This window comes from Ostrinia nubilalis, chromosome 15, assembly GCF_963855985.1.
Source record: "Ostrinia nubilalis chromosome 15, ilOstNubi1.1, whole genome shotgun sequence".
Lineage (NCBI taxonomy): Eukaryota > Metazoa > Arthropoda > Insecta > Lepidoptera > Crambidae > Ostrinia > Ostrinia nubilalis.
The window spans coordinates 8,815,269-8,834,307 of record NC_087102.1 but is presented as its reverse complement, the minus strand read 5'-3'; the positions used below and the strand labels follow the sequence as shown (position 1 = coordinate 8,834,307).

The 19,039-nt window shown below is 43.6% G+C and overlaps 1 protein-coding gene across 1 annotated transcript in view; it reads left to right on the top strand.

Moving 5' to 3' along the window:
- The window catches only part of LOC135078683 (protein split ends-like), a 131,090-nt gene that overhangs the window by 101,659 nt on the left and 10,392 nt on the right, over positions 1-19,039 (top strand). The window contains exons 3-11 of the mRNA XM_063973226.1: positions 2,187-2,375; positions 4,012-4,300; positions 4,378-4,704; positions 5,513-5,803; positions 5,969-6,190; positions 6,759-6,880; positions 7,788-7,910; positions 8,504-8,642; positions 8,821-18,854. Coding sequence (XP_063829296.1) covers positions 2,187-2,375; positions 4,012-4,300; positions 4,378-4,704; positions 5,513-5,803; positions 5,969-6,190; positions 6,759-6,880; positions 7,788-7,910; positions 8,504-8,642; positions 8,821-18,854 — 11,736 coding nt within the window. The remainder of the gene's footprint in view (positions 1-2,186; positions 2,376-4,011; positions 4,301-4,377; positions 4,705-5,512; positions 5,804-5,968; positions 6,191-6,758; positions 6,881-7,787; positions 7,911-8,503; positions 8,643-8,820; positions 18,855-19,039) is intronic.

The window sequence follows — 19,039 nt, the reverse complement described above, 5'->3', positions numbered from 1 at the left end:
CCCGTAGGTAACTGATATTATTGATTGATTGAATGATTGATTGATTAGAGACGCCACCGCGCCTTTGTTACGTAATTTGTGACACGAATTATCGATTGTTAAACAATTTATTGATTTAGTTAATGTATTTACTGTGTTGAAACCACAATAAAAAATAAAAATAATATTATTAAAAAACTTTCTTTGATTTTGCTCTGACATCTGACATATTATAAATATAATACCTATTTAAAATAATTATAAATGTAATATTTGAAATGATTTGGCATAAAACACTTTTTTATTGCTCAACAACGGTAGTATTGACATAAGTTATTTAATATTATTTGATGTTATTGTGGACTTGTATGATTTAGTCCTCTTTATGCTCTTCCTTCAACCTTCCATGGTTTTAAATTGAACGAAATACGTCACCGACACTACGAGAGATTATTCAATGAAAGGCTTTTTGGTGTAAAAAATGAAATTATATTGTAGAAATAAAATCAAGTTACATTTTTAGTTCGAAGTAGAAAAGTCAAGAGAAGAGAAAAAAGTGACAATCAATAAAAAACACGAAAAAGAAAAAGAAGTTTCTCGCCAGCCAGGCGAGCGGCCAAGGAGTTTGGTCGTACATTTGCGACCTCTACCATTTTTCCTAGGCCGTCATTAGACAGACCTGTACATAAATATTACATCTAGGTAGTGGTCGCATTTTATGCTTTCGACTTTATTAGAAAAGCGCGTAAAATCTGGGTGCACGAGATAAATAAATAAAGGAACGTCGTAGTAAAGTTATTTTTCCCTTATTTCTCCTAATGTTTTAATCATGTAAATAAATAATACTAATGAATGCTGATTGTTAAATATTAAATGCATTCTTTCATTATTTATTTTTGTAACTATGCATTAGGTATTTTTTTATTAATAAATGATTTATTTACTGTTAAATCGTTGTTTTTTGTCTCAACATCAATCAAAATTAATGAAAAAGTTGTGCTCTTCGACTATCAGTTAGCAATATCAATTCTCGTACGATTTATCAGTTCAGTGGTGATTAGATTATGATAATTGTTAAAAACAATGATTTTTATGTATCTTAATTATACCAAGAGGACATAAAAGCGATATGGCTGTGTCAAACATACTGTTCCATGTGATAAGATTACTGAGAAATAGGGAGTTTTCCACAAAATAGAGCTCATATTTTCAGTTCTCTTGTTCTTTATTATTCCATAAACGTCTGAAAGTATGTATCGCTGGTACGTGACTCGTGGTGTTAATTGTTATGGAGCTAGCAACCTGATGTAATTTCTTCATATTGATATCAGTATGACCGATTTGTACTAAGTTGGAGGTGCTCGATGTTTGACTTACAACCATACGTATAACCTTCTCAATCGAAACATAATAATATCATTGTGTCGGCATGAGCCAAAAAATCTGGTTGTCATAGAAATTCCGTTAATGGTTCTTTGGCACAACACCAAGCTTGCTATGTTTTAGCGATGTGTAAGATTACTGGCTTCCGGATGCTTTTAAAAGGCGAAAACAACTAGTAAATCGCCCACTTCTTAACACTACTAGTACTTATCTGATTCTACTATCAGGTGGGTATATTGTAGCAACTGATCTACTCAAGATCAAAATTTATTGCTTTATTTTAATTTTGCTCCCTCGCGGCGATTTTGGTTGAATTTAGGAACTGACTTATTATTTTATCATAAAGTATAAGTTCGTTAGCAACGTCAACATCATGTGTACACGAATAAGTGAGGCAAGGCTCTATGGTGTAGGTGTTGGACTGCCGATTCCTATCTTGCCGAAGGTTGATAGTTAGAATCCAATCGTAACACAAGCATATTTTGTTAGTTCAGCTCGAGGGGTTATGGGACTATTATTAATTTGTGCAATTTCGTACAATATTCTAGAAATCTATATTTATAAAAGCGAAAGGTCACTGACTGATTGACTCACTCACTCATCACGAAATCTCAGAAACTACAAGTGCTAGGAGTCCCAAATTTTGCATGGGGGTTCCTTTTAGAACGTAGGTGCTCACTTAGACGGGATTTTGCAAAATTCAACCCCTAAGGGGGTAAAACGGGGTCCACGCGTACGAAGTCGCGGGCGGCCGCTAGTCTAGAATTTTAAGGATAGTTTCTATTGATTGTTTTATATTAAAGGATTTTTTCCTTCTATTGCAGTGGTGGCGAAGAGAGCACAGGTAGCGCATGCCCGATAGCTGCGACTGCGGCTGCGCCAGCTAACTGGCGGGGAACCAACGATAGCGCCTCCGAGTACTGCCGACGGGGGAACACGCCCGCTGCCTACGGTCGCTACCAGAGGAACAACTCCAACGCACCTTACTCCACGCCTCCTTCCAACGTCGAAAGGTATAACAATACACATTAATTATACAACTTATAAACTTATAAGTACATCAGCAGGACCTAGCAGGTGTTATGTTTATTAATTATTATGGTTTACACGGGGGCTAGTTCTAAAAATGATCTCATTCCTATTTCCGAGACATAATAGTACCTTTGGGGAAATAATCTAATATAATTCCTATTTTATCCGAGCCGCACTTTTATTGATGGACAAGGCCAAGGCCAGTTGTTATTGTACAGAAGAGAGGCATGTGTGATATTTTTATGATTCGAGTGATAGTTGCAGAAATTAATTGAACTCTAAGGGCTATATTTCACCGGGACACCATGGCGGCGCAACCAGTCGCTGGCTACCAACAAAATGTATACAGCTCTGTAGAGTTACCTGGTGTCCGTTTGGTTGTGCAAAGTGTTGTATACATTTTGTTGGTAGCGGCGGCGACTGGTTGCGCCGCCATGGTGTCCCGGTGAAATATAGCCCTAACAATGCAATGGTCGAGCGCGTAACATGCTATCAAAAAAAAAAAAAAACTAGACCGTCCAAAAAGTTTTTGTTGAAAAATCCCGTGAAAGTGATAATTTTATAGTAAAAATGCAAAATAATAGTTTAAAATACCTATTATGTAGACCTATATAAAAGGAAAACACGACATTTTCCGAATATTGCACGTTTTCAAAACAGTGGTGATTTATAATTTTATTGCGATGTCTCGTACAATGAGGTACAAAGACATACAAGCTTGTGAAGACCGAACCAAATTGAGAACTGCCACACAGTGATTTTTCACTTTAACCTGTGACCGATGGGGTCGACGAGTTCTTTATTGGTGGGAGGAGTATCCTCTCTACACGTGCTCGCCCGTGGCCCGTCCCGTATAAATCTAGAACTGTGATTTCAAATGATAATTTATTGAAAAAGCCTCGTTCAGATATTAACAATATGTTTCTCATAAATGTTTCTAATCTAGTTCAAAGTGATGGTCAAGTAATCAATCATTACATTGTTCGTTAGGTGAAACTTTTTTGCGAAATGTTAAAATCTCACCTGCAATTGCAACGGCAAGTGGAAAGAATATGTGCAATGTAGAAATGCATTCAAGCGAATAATGCAGCTGCGGTCCAGTACATGCAGCTGCTGGAGTCGACTGCAAAGGTCGCGCAATGTACCCATAATAATAATGTTATTACAGTAGTATGTTGCTTGGTAGAATAAGCCAACATTACACGACCACTCTTATGATGATTCTTTATGATGCCTCGGAACGTTTCCACAACATGTCAAATCACGTTCCGTAGTATCTGGCCTCTGAGAGGCCACCAGGGGTGGTGGTGGTATTATTCTGAGCAACCATCAAATCCAAGAGCAGCAGCTGCAGCTCTATTGATGGCGCCTAAAGTATTAGTTCTAGTCGGGTAAGCAGCCTGCTTGCATTACAGCTCGTCCGTCACCTACGGTTACGTTCGTAAACACTGCCTATCGCACACCTCGGACTTATAAAAAGTATTCTTTCGAACTGCAGATTGCATTAACAGTGTGGCAGCGGTTCTAAATTGAGAAACATTACCTCAGTCTTTGCCTGACCGCCTAACGACTCACGTTTAATTTATTGATAGATTGCTAATTGTGATTATTTTTCAGAACTACCCCCCTTCACCGGTGGTACGCCAGCGGCGAGCGAGGAGGCGGCGGCGGCGCGGGCAGCGGTGGCGGCGGCGGGGGCGCCACGGGCGGCGAGAGCACGCCGAGCACGCCGGGCGGCGGCACCGAGGGGGGGCGGCGGCGGCGGCTCTCGGGCTCGGGCTCCTCGCGCTCGGAGTCGTCGTCGCCCGAGCCCAGCGACACCTCGCGCGCCTCCACGCCGCACGCGCCGCCGCCGCCGCTCGCCCACGCGAACCATCGCACCCCTTCCACGCCCTCCCATCACCAGGTGACGATTCACTATTGGTCGATTTAAAACCTCACGCGTTGTATAATGTTGTTATTTAAGATAATCCTCTTTTTCAGTGGTCGTCGACGGCGAGTGGGAGACCATTAGCCATTTGCGTGAGAAACCTACCCACGCGATCGACTGATAGTTCCCTTAAAGATGGTCTTTACCACGAGTATAAGAAGCACGGGAAGGTGGTGTGGGTGAAGGTGGTCGGTCAGAACGCCGACCGGTACGCGGTGGTGCGCTTCAAGAAGCCGTCCGACGTAGAGAAAGCGCTCGAGGTGTCACAAGACAAGCTTTTTTTTGGATGCAAGATCTCAGTAGCACCTCACCAAAGTTGCGATGAAGATGCCGATTCGGCGAAACCTTACGAGACTGATATCGACGAGTACCATCCGAAAGTGAGTGTAACTTTTTTCAAGGGAGAGTAAATTGGTTATATTATTATTATTTAGCATTAAGCAATAATCAAATGTTTACCTGATGTGAGTATTATGAAAGTACTTACCAAGGAAATAACATTTATTGCGTAGAAATTAATTATACTAATCTATGGAATAAGATTTACCTAATAACTATTTATCATTCCCGAAATCTATCGATAGTCTACTAACCAAAATTATAATAATTATTATTTGCATTGCTAACTCCATTAGCAATAATAGTGTTATTAATAGCAGCTAAAATTAATGACTGCTATTGAATAGCGATTAGCATCAAATCATTTATGCACTCGCGTTTTTTGTCAACGTGTAAAGTTGCGAATATTGCGTTGCTACTGAGCACGAGGTTGTTAATGCCTATATTGTTTTACTTTGCGCTGTGTCATCTGCATTTAAGGCTTAATAACCACGGAGGCGTATCTGTAGATGCGTATTCGTCATTTATGCTTGGTGTATGCCTGCTTGCAGCTTACATTCGGAACTATGAAACTGTTAACAGAGCTTATGCCGTTTACGGAACAATTCTATCAAATCAAATTTAAATGTCATTAAAACAAACCGAATGAACTGAAACTATTAGCCATTGCATAGTGCCACTATGGACTTTCCGGCCTCATCCTCCTTCACCCACACCCACCTCGTCAAGAGTATGGTTAACTATAAAAAGGACTTCAGCAATTTATTGGAAGCCATCATTACAAAGTTCATTATTTAGTTATGTAGCTGTAGGGTACGGGTGTTTTGACGATATTTCTTTTTGTTCCAGGCAACTAGGACATTATTTATCGGTAACTTAGAAAAGGATGTAACGCAGCAGCAGTTGAGAGAAAAATTTAAACATTTCGGGCGTATAATCGAGATCGACATCAAGAAGGGCAGCGGAGGCGGGGCGGGTTACGCGTTCTGCCAGTACGCCTCGATATCCAGCGTCGTCGAGGCCATCCGCGCCATGGACGGCGAGTACGTCGGCGGCTCGCGCGTCAAGCTCGGCTTCGGCAAGCCCGTGGCCACCACGTGCGTGTGGGTCGACGGCCTCACGGAGCACACGGAGAAGCAGGTGAGTCCCCGCCTCGGCCACGTCGCACTTCCCCTCAATAACTGTCTCACTCGTTCGACGCGACAGTCGTTCAGGAGAGTTGCGACGCGCCGCGCCCAGTGAGTTGCGGCCACGGCCTGTCTCGCGATGCAGAGCGTGGGTGACGGGTGCCGGGTATGGTCGCAGGTGCTGGGCGCCATCTCGCGGTGCGGCGCGGCGACGTCGGTGTGCGTGGACCGCGCGGCGGGCGCGGCGCTGGTGCACTTCGAGCAGGCGGCGGCCGCGGGCGCCGCGGTGCGGGAGCTGCGGCGCGTGGCCGCCTCCGCCTGCGCCGCCGCCGCCGCCGCCGCGCCCGCGGAGCCCGACCACCCGCGGCTGTGCGTCGACTATGCCTCCCGCGAGTGCCAGGTACGCCCCCTCAGCCCGTAGCCCTCCGCCCGTAGCCCGTAGCCGTAGCCCGTGACTTCGCGTACGGATTTATTATTTTCGTGAGCACTTACTTTTTATTTTATTTATGTCTTTGAATGTTCGGTAGCTGAGCTGATTCCCATGTTTCTCTGTTTATTATCTGTCGAATGTTACGATGGAATGATCACCGTGACGCCGGGCGCCACCTCAGTAGCGCCGGATTTGTTCCACAGTTCCTCGTCACAATGTATACTTGTGAATGTTGCACATTGAATCACTACAAATATTTGTTTGTTTACGAATTTAATGATATAAATGTGATGATTTTTATTCAATATTAGTGTCTTGAAGTAGCGATAGGAATGAGCTATACTGTGTTGCATGATGCTGTAATTGTCTTTAATTGATGTGCGGAAATATGGAACAATGACTAGAGATTGCGATTCACTTTAAAATATGCGTCACAGTAACGATTCACGGTGATATTTCAGTCGTTAATGTTGTGTTGAGCGACGCGGACGAGCCCTCGGGCGCGTGGCGTAGCTCGCTGACCGGCTTTGTCCCGCAGGAGGCGTTCTACGAGCAGCTGGAGAAGCACGGCGGCACGGCGGCGCTCAGCGGGCTGGACCGCCTCACCGGCGAGGTCTCCACCTCGCGCTACCTGTCCACTGCGCGCCACGACGCTCTGAGGTCAGTTCCCAATTTTTTTTATTGTACAGTCGCGGAATGAAAAGGTTCGTCACCTTAGTGTCGGTTTTTGCTTGCACTAGGTACTGTAAGAGTCAAACCTGCCAACATAACAGTGCAAGAAACAGTGCTGCTAACATTTAAATAAATATGACGTTTGCTAACGAATAAGGTTTTGCTCGTTTATTTTTCTATCCCATCAGTGCAATGCAATGATGACATTGACCAATTGACAATGGGTTTTTTTATTTAAGAGAAATAATAATGGCAGGTTGAACCAATAAGAAGGTTTTAGTTTATCAATCATAATAATCTTCTTGACAAGATAAATCGTCAAACAACTTTGATCTGAATGATTTTGAACTTTACTGACGAACAGTTAAAGATTATTTTCTCTAACTCGAGATTATTCTGTAACATAGTTTCAAAAGGTAATAGGTATGTGCTCGCGATTCGTTGAAGGAATCAATTTGAAAACTGACGAACCTTTTCATTCCGTGACTGTACCTATACATAATTATGTACTCCGTTGTTAATAGTTATGTTCCGGCGTACGACTAAAATAAATAACATAAACAAAACACGTAGATTGGTTCATATTTGGGTTAAAGATTTCGTCAAACAGAACGCGTAATTAGCGCGCGTCAGAGCGCTAACTTGACACCGCGCTATGACACTAAAGGTTCGGCCAAACCAATGCGATCAGCCGGCGTGCAGCGATGGCGATCAATGCATTGAAGTCTGGTCGCCATCGCTGCACGCCGGCTGATCGCGTTGGTTTGGCCGAACCTTAAGATGTGTTGTACTACCATGGTAAAATATCGTCAAACAGAGCGCTATACGATCTATTTGAAGCTGACTGTACGCGTTTTATCTGGCGAAGTCTTAACTTAATGTTAATTTGTTGCAGGTACGAGAACAGCACGGGCCGCGCGCGCGCCGCCAGCTACGGGCGCAGCGCGTCCCGCACGCCGCGCTACCCTGCGCTCGAGCACTACGAGGCGCCCGACTACACGCCCGAGCGCCGCTACAGGTATGCGCTGCACGAATATTATCCTTTGCTATTTCACACTGCGTCACAACCTTATACAGGGTAACAGGGAAACTCGACCCATTGACCCATTCCTTGAAACTGATTATACTAGAGGTCATTAGCAACAAATTAAGTCCAGTGAACCAGGGGTCAAAACTGGATGGTTACTAAGTTATTAGATTTTTTAGAAATTTCGGTATTGTTACCGAAAACCATTAATTGTGAATAAACTACCCTGAAAGCTGAATAATTAACAAAAAAGTACTTGCCCACAACTTAAATATCCACCGCAGGACGGTCGCTCCCGAGGTTGTCGGACTATTATTGTATAGTTCGTTTATTTCACGAAGCGAAAGTACTGGCTTGTAAAGTAGTACATAGTAAGTATTACACTTGATGTAATGAGTCTGCCCTAACGAACAGTAGCGACCGAGCTCACGGTCGGGTCACAGAGCAAGATGATATTGTAAAACTTATAGCGAAGGTCAGATTGATTATGTTGTTGATGACTTTGTATCTCCAATATTATTAAAGCACATTATTGTATTTTTTTAAAAGCACTTACCTATTTATTTTGTGTTTTATTTCGCTAGGGTATACGAAGAACTAGGTTCCAGTCCACAAGCGGATGACACTCCATTTGACGATCGGTTGCAGTCCGTTGTTGTTTCCCCGCACCGGGCACGACGACATAGAAGGGATTCCAGTCCTGAAGACCGAAAACATTCAAAGGTATGTTCGTTTTTTTTTCAATGTATAATGCATGACTCAGCAGTCGTAGGTTATACAAATTAGCATGACAAAAAAACTCTGTCTCTTCGTTTCTCCACTTTTACGCATGAAGATCGGAGGCCTCGGATCCGAGCAAAGTCGTTCTCGCTAAACGGCTCGTCTCATTTTCCGTTTTCAGGAGCGACATCGAAGCGCAGGGGGCAGCGTCGTCAGCGTCAGCTGCGCGGGGGCGGTGCGGCGCTCGCGCTCCGGCTCGCGCGGGGAGCGCCACGTGCGCCGCCGCCACCGCCGCCGCCGCGACGGCTCCGGCTCGCGCGGCTCCCGCGCCGGCACCCCGCTGCGCGACGAGCCCGACGCGCCGCCCTGCGAGCCGCGCCGGCCGCCGCGCGAGCGCCCGCCGCTGCCCATGTCGCTGCCGCTGCCCAAGTTCGCCGTGCAGCTGCTGCGCGCCGCGCCCGCCGCGCCGCGCCCCGCGCCCGCGCCCGCGCCCGACTCGCCGCCGCGCCCGCCCTCCGCCTCCTCCTCCAGCGCCGGCTCCGCGCCGCACTCGCCGTCGCTCGAGGAGCGCATCCGCAGCCTCGACGAGAAGTACGAGAAGTGGAGCGGCTCGCGCGCCGTCGCCGACGCGCCCGACCGCTCGCGCCTGCGCCACCGCCTGCTCGAGGTGGACATCAACGAGGTGAAGCCGTCGGAGGTGGTCCGCTCGCTGCTGGCGAAGCGGTCGGTGTTCGACGAGGACTCGGAGCGGCTCGAGGGCGCCGTGCGCGCGCCCAGCCCGGCGGGCAGCCCGCGCGCCCGGGCGCCGCCGCTGACGCCGCGCGTGCTGCGCTACCCCTTCCCCAGCCACCCGCCGCCGCCGCCGCCGGACGCCGACGACCCCGAGCGCCCGGTCGACCCCCGCCTGGGCCGCGTCGCCGGCGACCGCCCTAAATTCGCAGAGATCGACAGGTTCGAATCGAGAGTCCGCCCGAGAACGCCCTCCACGGATAGATCGCAGCTCGATTCGAACGACCGCCGATCCCCTCGAGCGGATGCGGAGCTGGATTCGGAGAAGACTACCGCCGAGGGGCGGAGAAGAAATTCACTCTTCGGGACGAACAGGAGTTTGTCCGATGTCAGTGCGGAGATGGATCACGCCCCACGCCCCGATGGTGCTGAAATTGAACTTCGAAGTAAAGAAGAAAACCTTCCTCTGATATCGGAGCGACGGCATTCTATAGGAAGAACCCAAGAAAATATCGGATTACCGCCGGTGGAAAGGAAAGAAAATTTTAAACATAACGTGGATGATAAACAGCCAGATACGCCGCTGGTCGGTCATAATGAAGATAAACCTCGAGAGTTCCCGGAAACGCTTCTAAAACGAATCGGAAGCTACCAGGACGTTGTGAAAACGGAACCCCTTGTTGAGAAGAGGTCCAAATCCATCGAAGAATACAACAAATCTGATTTACCCGCTCATATTCATGAAGAAATTAAATCGAATCTAGAAAATGAAACGGGAACTTTGAAATTGGAAGAATTTATCCCGAAAGTTAAAAATGAATGTGAAAAAAGCAAAGAAGTATTCAGTAATCACGTCAAAAAAGAAAGAGAGTTTCTAGAAGTAGAAACACCACATAATCATTTGAATACCCATAACTTAGTTAAAATAAATAAAGATGTCCCTGAACTAAACCAAGAATTATTAAAAAGTAGCGAAAAGAATGGTAAAGAGAGATACAGTCAAAATATGATGCTAGAGGTTCTACATATGACCAAACTAGAAAAAGAAAATATTGAGTTTGAAAAATGCTTTGAAAAGGATAAATTCAGCAGCAACTCACATTTTTTTGGAGAGAAGAAGATGTTAGACAGTGAAAAATTGATAGAAGACCGGATAAGGAGTGAAATATTACGACACTGTAAAGACCGACATGAAAAAGAAAAGGTAGATAATGAAAAGGACAAGGCGAAGTCTTATAAACGTGAGAAAAGTGCCGACAAAAGTGAAAAAGATAAAAGGACTAAAGATGAGAACGCTGAAAAGCCACACAGTGACAAAAGTGATAAGAACAGAGACAGTGAAAAGTCATATAAAGATAGAAGTGATCGAGATTCTGAAAAATCAAAACATTCTGAAGAAAAATCTTCTCGACATGATCACCATAGAAAAGAAAAAATAGATAAAGATAAACGAAAGGACTCTGTTGACAGTGATACGAAAGGTAAGAAGGATGACAGATCTAAACACGACAAGTCTCGAAAAGACAGCAGCGAGTCAAAACGAGATAGTAAAAAGGAATCCGATCATTTAAAATCAAGAAAGTCTTCCAGAGATGAAACGTCAAGAGACATTTACAGAAAAGATTCCACAGATTCCTCAACATCCAGAGCTTCTCATGATTCGTCCAAATTAAAGGATTTAGATGTTAATGAAGTAAAAGAAGAATCAAAGTTAAAGAAACAACTTAATGAAGTGAATTGTAAGTCAGAATTTGAAAAGGAATCCACGTCAAAATGCTTGGACATTCTAAAATTCGAGCCGATTGTAAAAATTAAAGTAGAAAAAGAGAGGAAAGATCTTTTAGATCAACACAAAAGCAAAAACGACAATACATCGGAACATTCCATAAAAATCAAGGGAGATATCACAGAGAAACAAAGACATTATTCTCTTGACTCTCCCAGTGTTGATTCAAAACGTAAAGAACGACTAAATTCATGTTCAAGTTTGCCTTCGAACATCGGCCATAAGAGAAGAATGTCGTCGCAAGATAGTCTTGACTACATGACAGAAGATTTGAAAAAATCTAAAAATAGTGAACCTAAATCTGGCCTCGAACGTAGGGATTCAAAAGATTCCAGGAGTACCGACCGACATAAAACTACCAAATTTAACAAGGGCCATTTCGCAAAATTAATCGAAAGTAAAACTAAAGACGATAGAAAAAATCAAGTGAAACCTCCAGATGATGCGTTTGAAGTGAAAAATAACGAACATAAAGACGAAAAATTAAGTTTTGAAAAACATAAACATTTGAAAAAGAGTCCTACGATAGAACAAGATGACAAATTTAACCCAGAATCACAAAACGATGGTTTACATAAAGATATTGATTTCCTCGCTACATTAGAACTTAGGTCGAGTGAAGAAGATGAAAAGCAAAAGGCTCTTAGAAAAGAAATGAAAGAAAAGAAACGAATTCAGCAGTTGCAACAAATTCAAGAACTTCAAATGCAACAAGATGCCTTACAACAAGCTGAATTAATCAATAAAGATAAGAAACAAAAGACTGACGAAAAGAAAAAGGAGGTGGCGCGAGACAAACGTTTATCCACTGATCGAAAAAGTCGAGATGAGAAAAGTGACAGCAGCAAACGTAAAAGTCGGAAAACTGCACCGAGCACTGATAGCTCGGACTCTGACGAACCCAAAAAGCACTCTATTTTTGACATAATAGATGATGGACCTACTTATATATCAATGTACGATAAAGTTAAGGCTCGATCATGTAAAAACATGCAGAAACAGGAAGAAGAGAAGCGTCAAGAGAAAATAAAAGCTAAGTTTAGTCAGCTAAAGCAAAGTAGAGCTAAACGTGAAGAAAAGAAACGATCCAGTTGGGATGAAGATAGTGATTCTGAAAATGAAAGAAAGAAGCCACATAAATCTTCAATGGATAGTTCTACCGATGACGATAACATGATGATTCATAACAAAAAACGTGAAAAGGTACATGCATCTTCTAGCCTTGATTTTGATCGTACTAAAGCCAATGACTATTTTAACATGCCAAGTAATGAAGAAGACTCGTGTAACAAATTATCACGCAAAAACTCAAGAACACGTATTATGTCTGATACGTCTGATGATGAAATGTCGAAGCGAAGTGTGAGCAAGAGTCCAAATTTCATCATTGATCTCAAAAAAGATACTACATCTGATTCTGAATCATTGCACAGGACTAAAGATCTCGGCAATGCGTCGTCAAAAGAGTCTAGTGAAGATAAAGTTAAAAAGAACTCTTTATTGAATCTATTCGGAAAAAGTGACAGCGATGACAGTAAACTAAAATCTAGCTTAGAAACTGACAATGAATACAAACCTAGTTTCACAAAAGCTATTCCTAACGACTTTTCCTCTGAAAGTGATTCAGCAATGTGTAGTAGAAATATTGGAGAAGTTCGCAAGAAACATAGGAAAAAGCAGAAGAGACACAAATCTATACTATCTGATGTTGAAAACAAGTGTGATAATGATGCTGCGAGTCATGACAATGACGTAAAACATAAGATATCAGAAAAAGTTCGTCGTCACAGTACCAAAAAAGAAAAACGGAAGGACAAAATTCGCGAAAGTGTAGATACGGATGAAACGCGCGATGAAAGAAACAAGCTTAAAAGAGACAAGAAATTAACGAACTGTAGTTTTGATGCTGTTTCAGAAAATATTTCGAAGAAGGATGGTAAAATGGAAGATATATTTGGGCCACTTTCAGATGAATCTGACAGAGAATCTAGAGCAAATAATAAGATAGAATTTCCTTCCCATACATATGAATCGACATTCAGTTCTGTTAATGATCAAAACAATACTACCGATGATGGAAAATCCAAAGATAAAGACGATAATAAACGCAAAAAAGATAAGAAGCGCAAAGAAAAGCGGCTTTTTTCCAAGGAAGATGATAATAGCTTAGATGTAGATGCCGTGAGTAAAGCAATAGAAGCACGATTATTTGCCGAGTCAATCACCGACGATGATAACCGTTCAGGCCTAGACACAATATCAGATTATTCTAAGAAAAATATGAACGAAGATAATGAATTGAAGCACTCTGGCGATGGCACAACTGATAAAACGAATGATAGACACTGCGACAAGATGAAAAAAGAGTGCAGGGAAAAGAAGAAAAAGAAAAAGAGAAGTAGAGAGGACCGTCAAAATCGCAAAGAGCATCATAATTTTTTCCATCATGATAAAATGGAGAACTCTGACATTTCAATTGAACAATCAGAGCTTGAAATATCTACTAAGGATATGTTGTTAGACATTCCTTTACCTAGTGATATACCAACATCTACATTGTCCGACAAATCTGACGACAATAAGTCACTTTCCCAATCTCCTAGCTTGCCTCGACTAACAGACAGCCCCCCGGTATTAATTCAGAGCAGCGAGTCGGAAACGAAAATAAGTGGCAATGAGTCCCCAACCAACTCCTCTATGGATATTAGTATGGAAATTGATTATCCTGAAACAAAACAAATTGAAGTTGATGACATTCCGATGCCACCGCCTATTGAAAGCATTGACATCAGTGAAGTGCCTTTACCAGAAGACCCACCCTTAGAATCCCAATTCGAAACAGAAGTTTTCATGGATGCTTTCGACGAAGTAGAAGATATTGACAATAGTGAAAGCGCCGTTCGCAGCATCTCTAATTTACCAATAGAAACTGAGAAGCCGGTAGAAAAGATCGAGATTCCTTGCAAGATGGATAAAAAAGTAGAAGAGAAACCTAGAGCTATCATTTCACAAGAAGAGACAGAAGATGCAGTAGCTGCCTTGTTAGGTGAAAGCTTTGGCGGAAAAGTAAATTCATTTTCGGATTGCTATGAAAATGTAGAAAGTGACGTTACCAGTCAAACCGAAATTGAAAGAGCTTCTATAGAGACCGAAAATATTCCGGAAGAAGACGCAGAAGAAATGAGACAAGCAGTCCAAAATCTTAACGCAAGTGCAATGGAAATGAAACCCGATACACCTGAGAATGTTTTGCTTATTGATACCGATACTGAAGAGCACGAAGACAATACTACTACTACGACTGCAACAAGTACAACAACTACTTCTACTGCGGCTGTTGCTTCTACTGCGGCTGTTGCTTCTACTGCGGCTGTTGCTTCTACTGCTACTGTAGCTTCTACAGTTGCTGTTACTTCTGCTGCTGTGACTGAAGCTGCGGAAAGATTGCCCGTGAATATCATCACCACCAGCAAGCCTATTGTAAGCGTAAGTTCAGATACAACCAAACCGATAGTGTTGTCTAACATATTAATATCTAAAGCAAAACCCACAGCTATGGAAGTTGTTACTCCTGAATCGAGTGGAATTAGCATAAAAACAAACGAATCTGCCATAACAACCGATCAAGTAAAAGCGAGTGACCATGGTAATATAAATGAACTTGTAAGAACAAGCGACTATGGTAAAATTAACGAGCGTGTTAGAACAAGTGAATACAGTAGAATAAATGAACGTGGAAGATCAAGTGAACATGGCAAAATAAACGAACATGTAAAAAGAAATGAACAGGTTAAAACTAGCGAGCATGTTAAAGTAAATGAACATCCTAATGTAAGAGAACAGGTTAAAACAAGTGAAAATGCCAGAACAAGTGAATTGGTTAAGACAAGTGAGCATGTCAGAACAAGTGAACCAGTTAAATTTAATGAACATAATGTAAAAGTAAGCGAACCAGGTATTAAGATTCAACTTGCTAAACGCGATGGTCCTCAACAAAAGACTTCTACAGCGACACCTGTCATAACTTCTTGGACCTTAGCCAATACTAAGTTAATTGAACCTCAGGTCATAAATATTCAGACAAGTCCTCGAGCAAGTAGAGACAAAAATGATGGCAAACCCACACATATTACTGCAAATATTGTACAAATAAGGGCACCCCACACTCAGAATATGCCAGTTAATAACTCGATAAGGCCAATTATTACTCCCGCTAGAGTTAGTGCACCATCATATCAAGTGATAAATCAAGTCATTCGACCTCAAACATCTAATATGCAACCACCAACAATAAAGATCCCAGAACAGCACATGGTGTATCAGAAGCCTTCAGGGATCGTTATATCACCTAGAATGTCTAATGACGCCAGAATGCAGAGTCCTAAAGGAACGGCACAAGGGGAAGGAATGACATCGCCCCTTTTGTCTAACATGATACTGAGTACATCTCCACAAAATATAAACTCTGTTGGAATAGCTTCACCTAATGCATTACAACAACGATCGCCCGGCCAAGTTACCGTTGTGAGGATGCAACAACCACCTTTAAGCCCAATTCAAGCCATGCATTTGCCTCATGGAGCTAGGACAATGTTGTCTCCTAACAGACCTAGTTCCGTTTTAGTACAAACGCAAGGAGCACCATTACACTTTAACCGACTACCTGTTACTCCTGTTTTGGCTCCGATAACCAAACAAATTACTGTAAATAATGTAGTTCAACAGAATAAAATGATCACTGTTAGCACCAGTTCACTTATCCACCAGCAAAAGCTGATAGCTGAAGAAAAACGGAAAAGTGACCAGAGAAATATTGGCGAAAATATGAATGAAGGTTCTAAAATAATATTGTCTCCAACTAGTTTACCTCAGAATGCAAACCCTACAGTTCTGGCACAAAATCGCTTGATAACCATGCCGTTGCAGCATGCCGCTGTACACGTGGGAAACAAGAACTCGCCGATACATTTGGGAAATAAAGTTTTAATCAATAACATAAATCATTTGAACGAGAAGCGAGAAAGTAATGTGCAAAAATCAGAGCAACTAAGTCATGTACCATTTGGAACAATACATGTGGCTGGTGTGAATAATTCTTCAGCATCAATAATTCAAAGTGTAAACAAACCGGTGATGTGTGCTATTCAAGAAGCTAGTACTATTAGCAGGACCCATGGTTCTAACGTAATTCATTCCTTAAGTTCTCAGAGATTACTCACTACAGCACCTATAACAATCCATTTGGACACCAGCAAATGCCCTCCGTCAGTACTTTCGATGGCAACTATTAGACCGCCGACGGTATTGACGAAATTAGATTCTTCAAAATCCATAGCTGCTACCACAACTTGTATCACTAATGTGGTTATGACCCCACTTATATTAAAAACCACCAAAACACCTGGGACGATCAAATTGAATCCTAAAAATGAAACAGAACGAATGAATTCGTTAACTGATGACAAATTCGTAAATGTTCCAACCACATCCAATCACGTGCCCCGAGAGAGTGAAGCTAGACACGAGGAACAAAACGACCCGGGAAGAGTAGCATCATCAACATCATCGGCAAATCGTCAACCTTTTCACTCCCCAATAGAAACAATAGCTAAGTGTGAAACGGATTTTGAAGAATTGTTGAGAGATACAACCAATGAAATTAAAGTGACAAATGACCCTGAAAAGAAATTGGAAGTGAATGTTGGAAAAACTATCACACTTGTAACTACACAGCCTCGTGAAAGAAAGCAGAGTACTGATAATTCGAGAAAAGAAGATTCTGTGAAGAAAACCCAACCTTTAATTGAACAGTCGGTCGTAGAATCAGTTTTTAAAAATCAGATTACGAACATATTAGTAAATCAAAATGCGGCTTCGTCAAGCCAAAATAATCTATCTCTATCAATTCCAAAATCTACCCCAAATCATCAAAATGAAGAGTCAAATAAAGTGCAAAACATTCAACTTGGTAAAGAAAACAAAGATACATCATCAAATAACGATTCAACAGCAAATAATATAGAAAATAACACTAACAAAGATTCTGGTATTAACAACATTTCAAATAATGAGATTCCTTTGGCTGCAATTTCAAATACAATTATTAACGAACCCGGAAGATCGTCTGATTTTGGAAATCCGGTAAAATCCGTCCAATTTTTCACGATTAGTATGTCAAAGAGTAATGACAGTTGTGATAGTCAATTGAGGGGTCTGGATGAAAATGACTCGTGGAGTGCTAAAGATGTAAACATTGATTCTGTTATAAAGAAAGTTGATTCTTTGTGCAATGAAAATTCCGAATTTAATGAAAGCAGAGATGACAATGTAAGTAATGAATTAAACCATACACTAAATCTAGTTGAGACTAGTACTGCAGATACTTTTCCACCAGAAGTTGAAGCTAAATCAATGGAAGTACAGTACGAAACTGTTGTTGAAACAAGTAACACCGAAGATATCAGCAATTTAGGTAAATCCTCAGCTCCTAATAAGAGGGGTGGGCGTAATTTTAGAGGTAAAAGGGCAGAGAAAAATCAAGATAGGATACAGACTCGCCAAATTTCGAAACCCTCAAGGGGTGGCTCCACTGCTAAACGTGGGAGAGGACGAGCTAAAGTGGACAAGAAACTTAAGAACTCTGTAAATAACAGCATCAACAATATTCCTGGAGACGTCTACGATTTTCACGAGGATTCGGGAGACGAGACGACATCTAATAAAACTGAGGCACGGCCGAGATTGATTTTGACCATCAAGAGTCCCCTCTCTGGACACTGCGCCACATCGACTTCTTCTCTGAGCATCACACCCAAAGATCAGCCGAAAATACAAGACAAGGTAAACAGGGAAGAGAAGCCGGAAGATTTCGCATCGCCTTCGCTGAACACTCGTAAATCTAGAAGACTCCAAGAGAAGGACGTTCAAAAGACCACCGTAGACGATACCATGGAGGAGTTCGTGAGAAGTCCAGCGGCCCAAGCGAAAGGAGGGAAGAGAAAACCGGCGCGACAGGGAGCGAAGCCCGGGCCGCCCGACACGCGCAAGTCGCCGCGCGGCGCCAAGCGCACCCGCGACCGCAGCCTGTCCGACGCCTCCGTCGACAGCGGCGACGAGAGGCTCCACCGAAACCTGGAGACCAGCAGAGAAGCCAAGGCGCCAAAGTTGGCCGAATCGATCGTCCCCGCGCCCGCCAAGCCCGAGCCGGAGGTTCCGCCGCCGGCGCCCAAAGCGGCCCCGCCGCCGCCGGTCGTCGCGCAGGCGGCGCCGGCCCCCGCCCCGGTCCCGGCCTCGGCCCCGGCTCCGACGCCGACCCCGACCCCGAACCCGACGCCGATCATGAAGCCCCCAAAGAAGATGATATCCGAGATAAGCGCGAAGCTCGCCGGCGCGTTCGACACGGCGACCGTGATGACGCCGGCGCGGCCCGCCGTCGGCCAGGCGCAGTTCGCGGCGCCGGAGAGCGCCGAGAAGCCGCCGCCGCTGCGCGAGCCGGCGCCCGCCGCGCCCGCCGCGCCCGAGCCCGAGTTCCGCGCCGAGCCGCCCGAGTACGGGCGCCGCCTGGGCGACAGCGTGCCCGGCAACATGATGCCCGTGGGCGCCACCGAGGCCACGGACGCGCGCGTGCAGTCGCCCGCGCTGCCGCACCGCCCGCCCTCCTCGCACCGCGTCGCCGACCGCGCCACACCAGTCCTGATGAGGTAATTAACAGCGTTTTGTTTTAATCAGAATCCCTTTTTGCGTCAAAATCTAGATACTGATTATTCACTTAAGTCATTAACGTTGCTCGTGTTTATTTCTGTTACAATCAAAATCATAATCGGTAAAAACCACTTGACTGCAAAAATCAGTCAAAAGTGATATGTATTGACCGAGGGCATCAGTC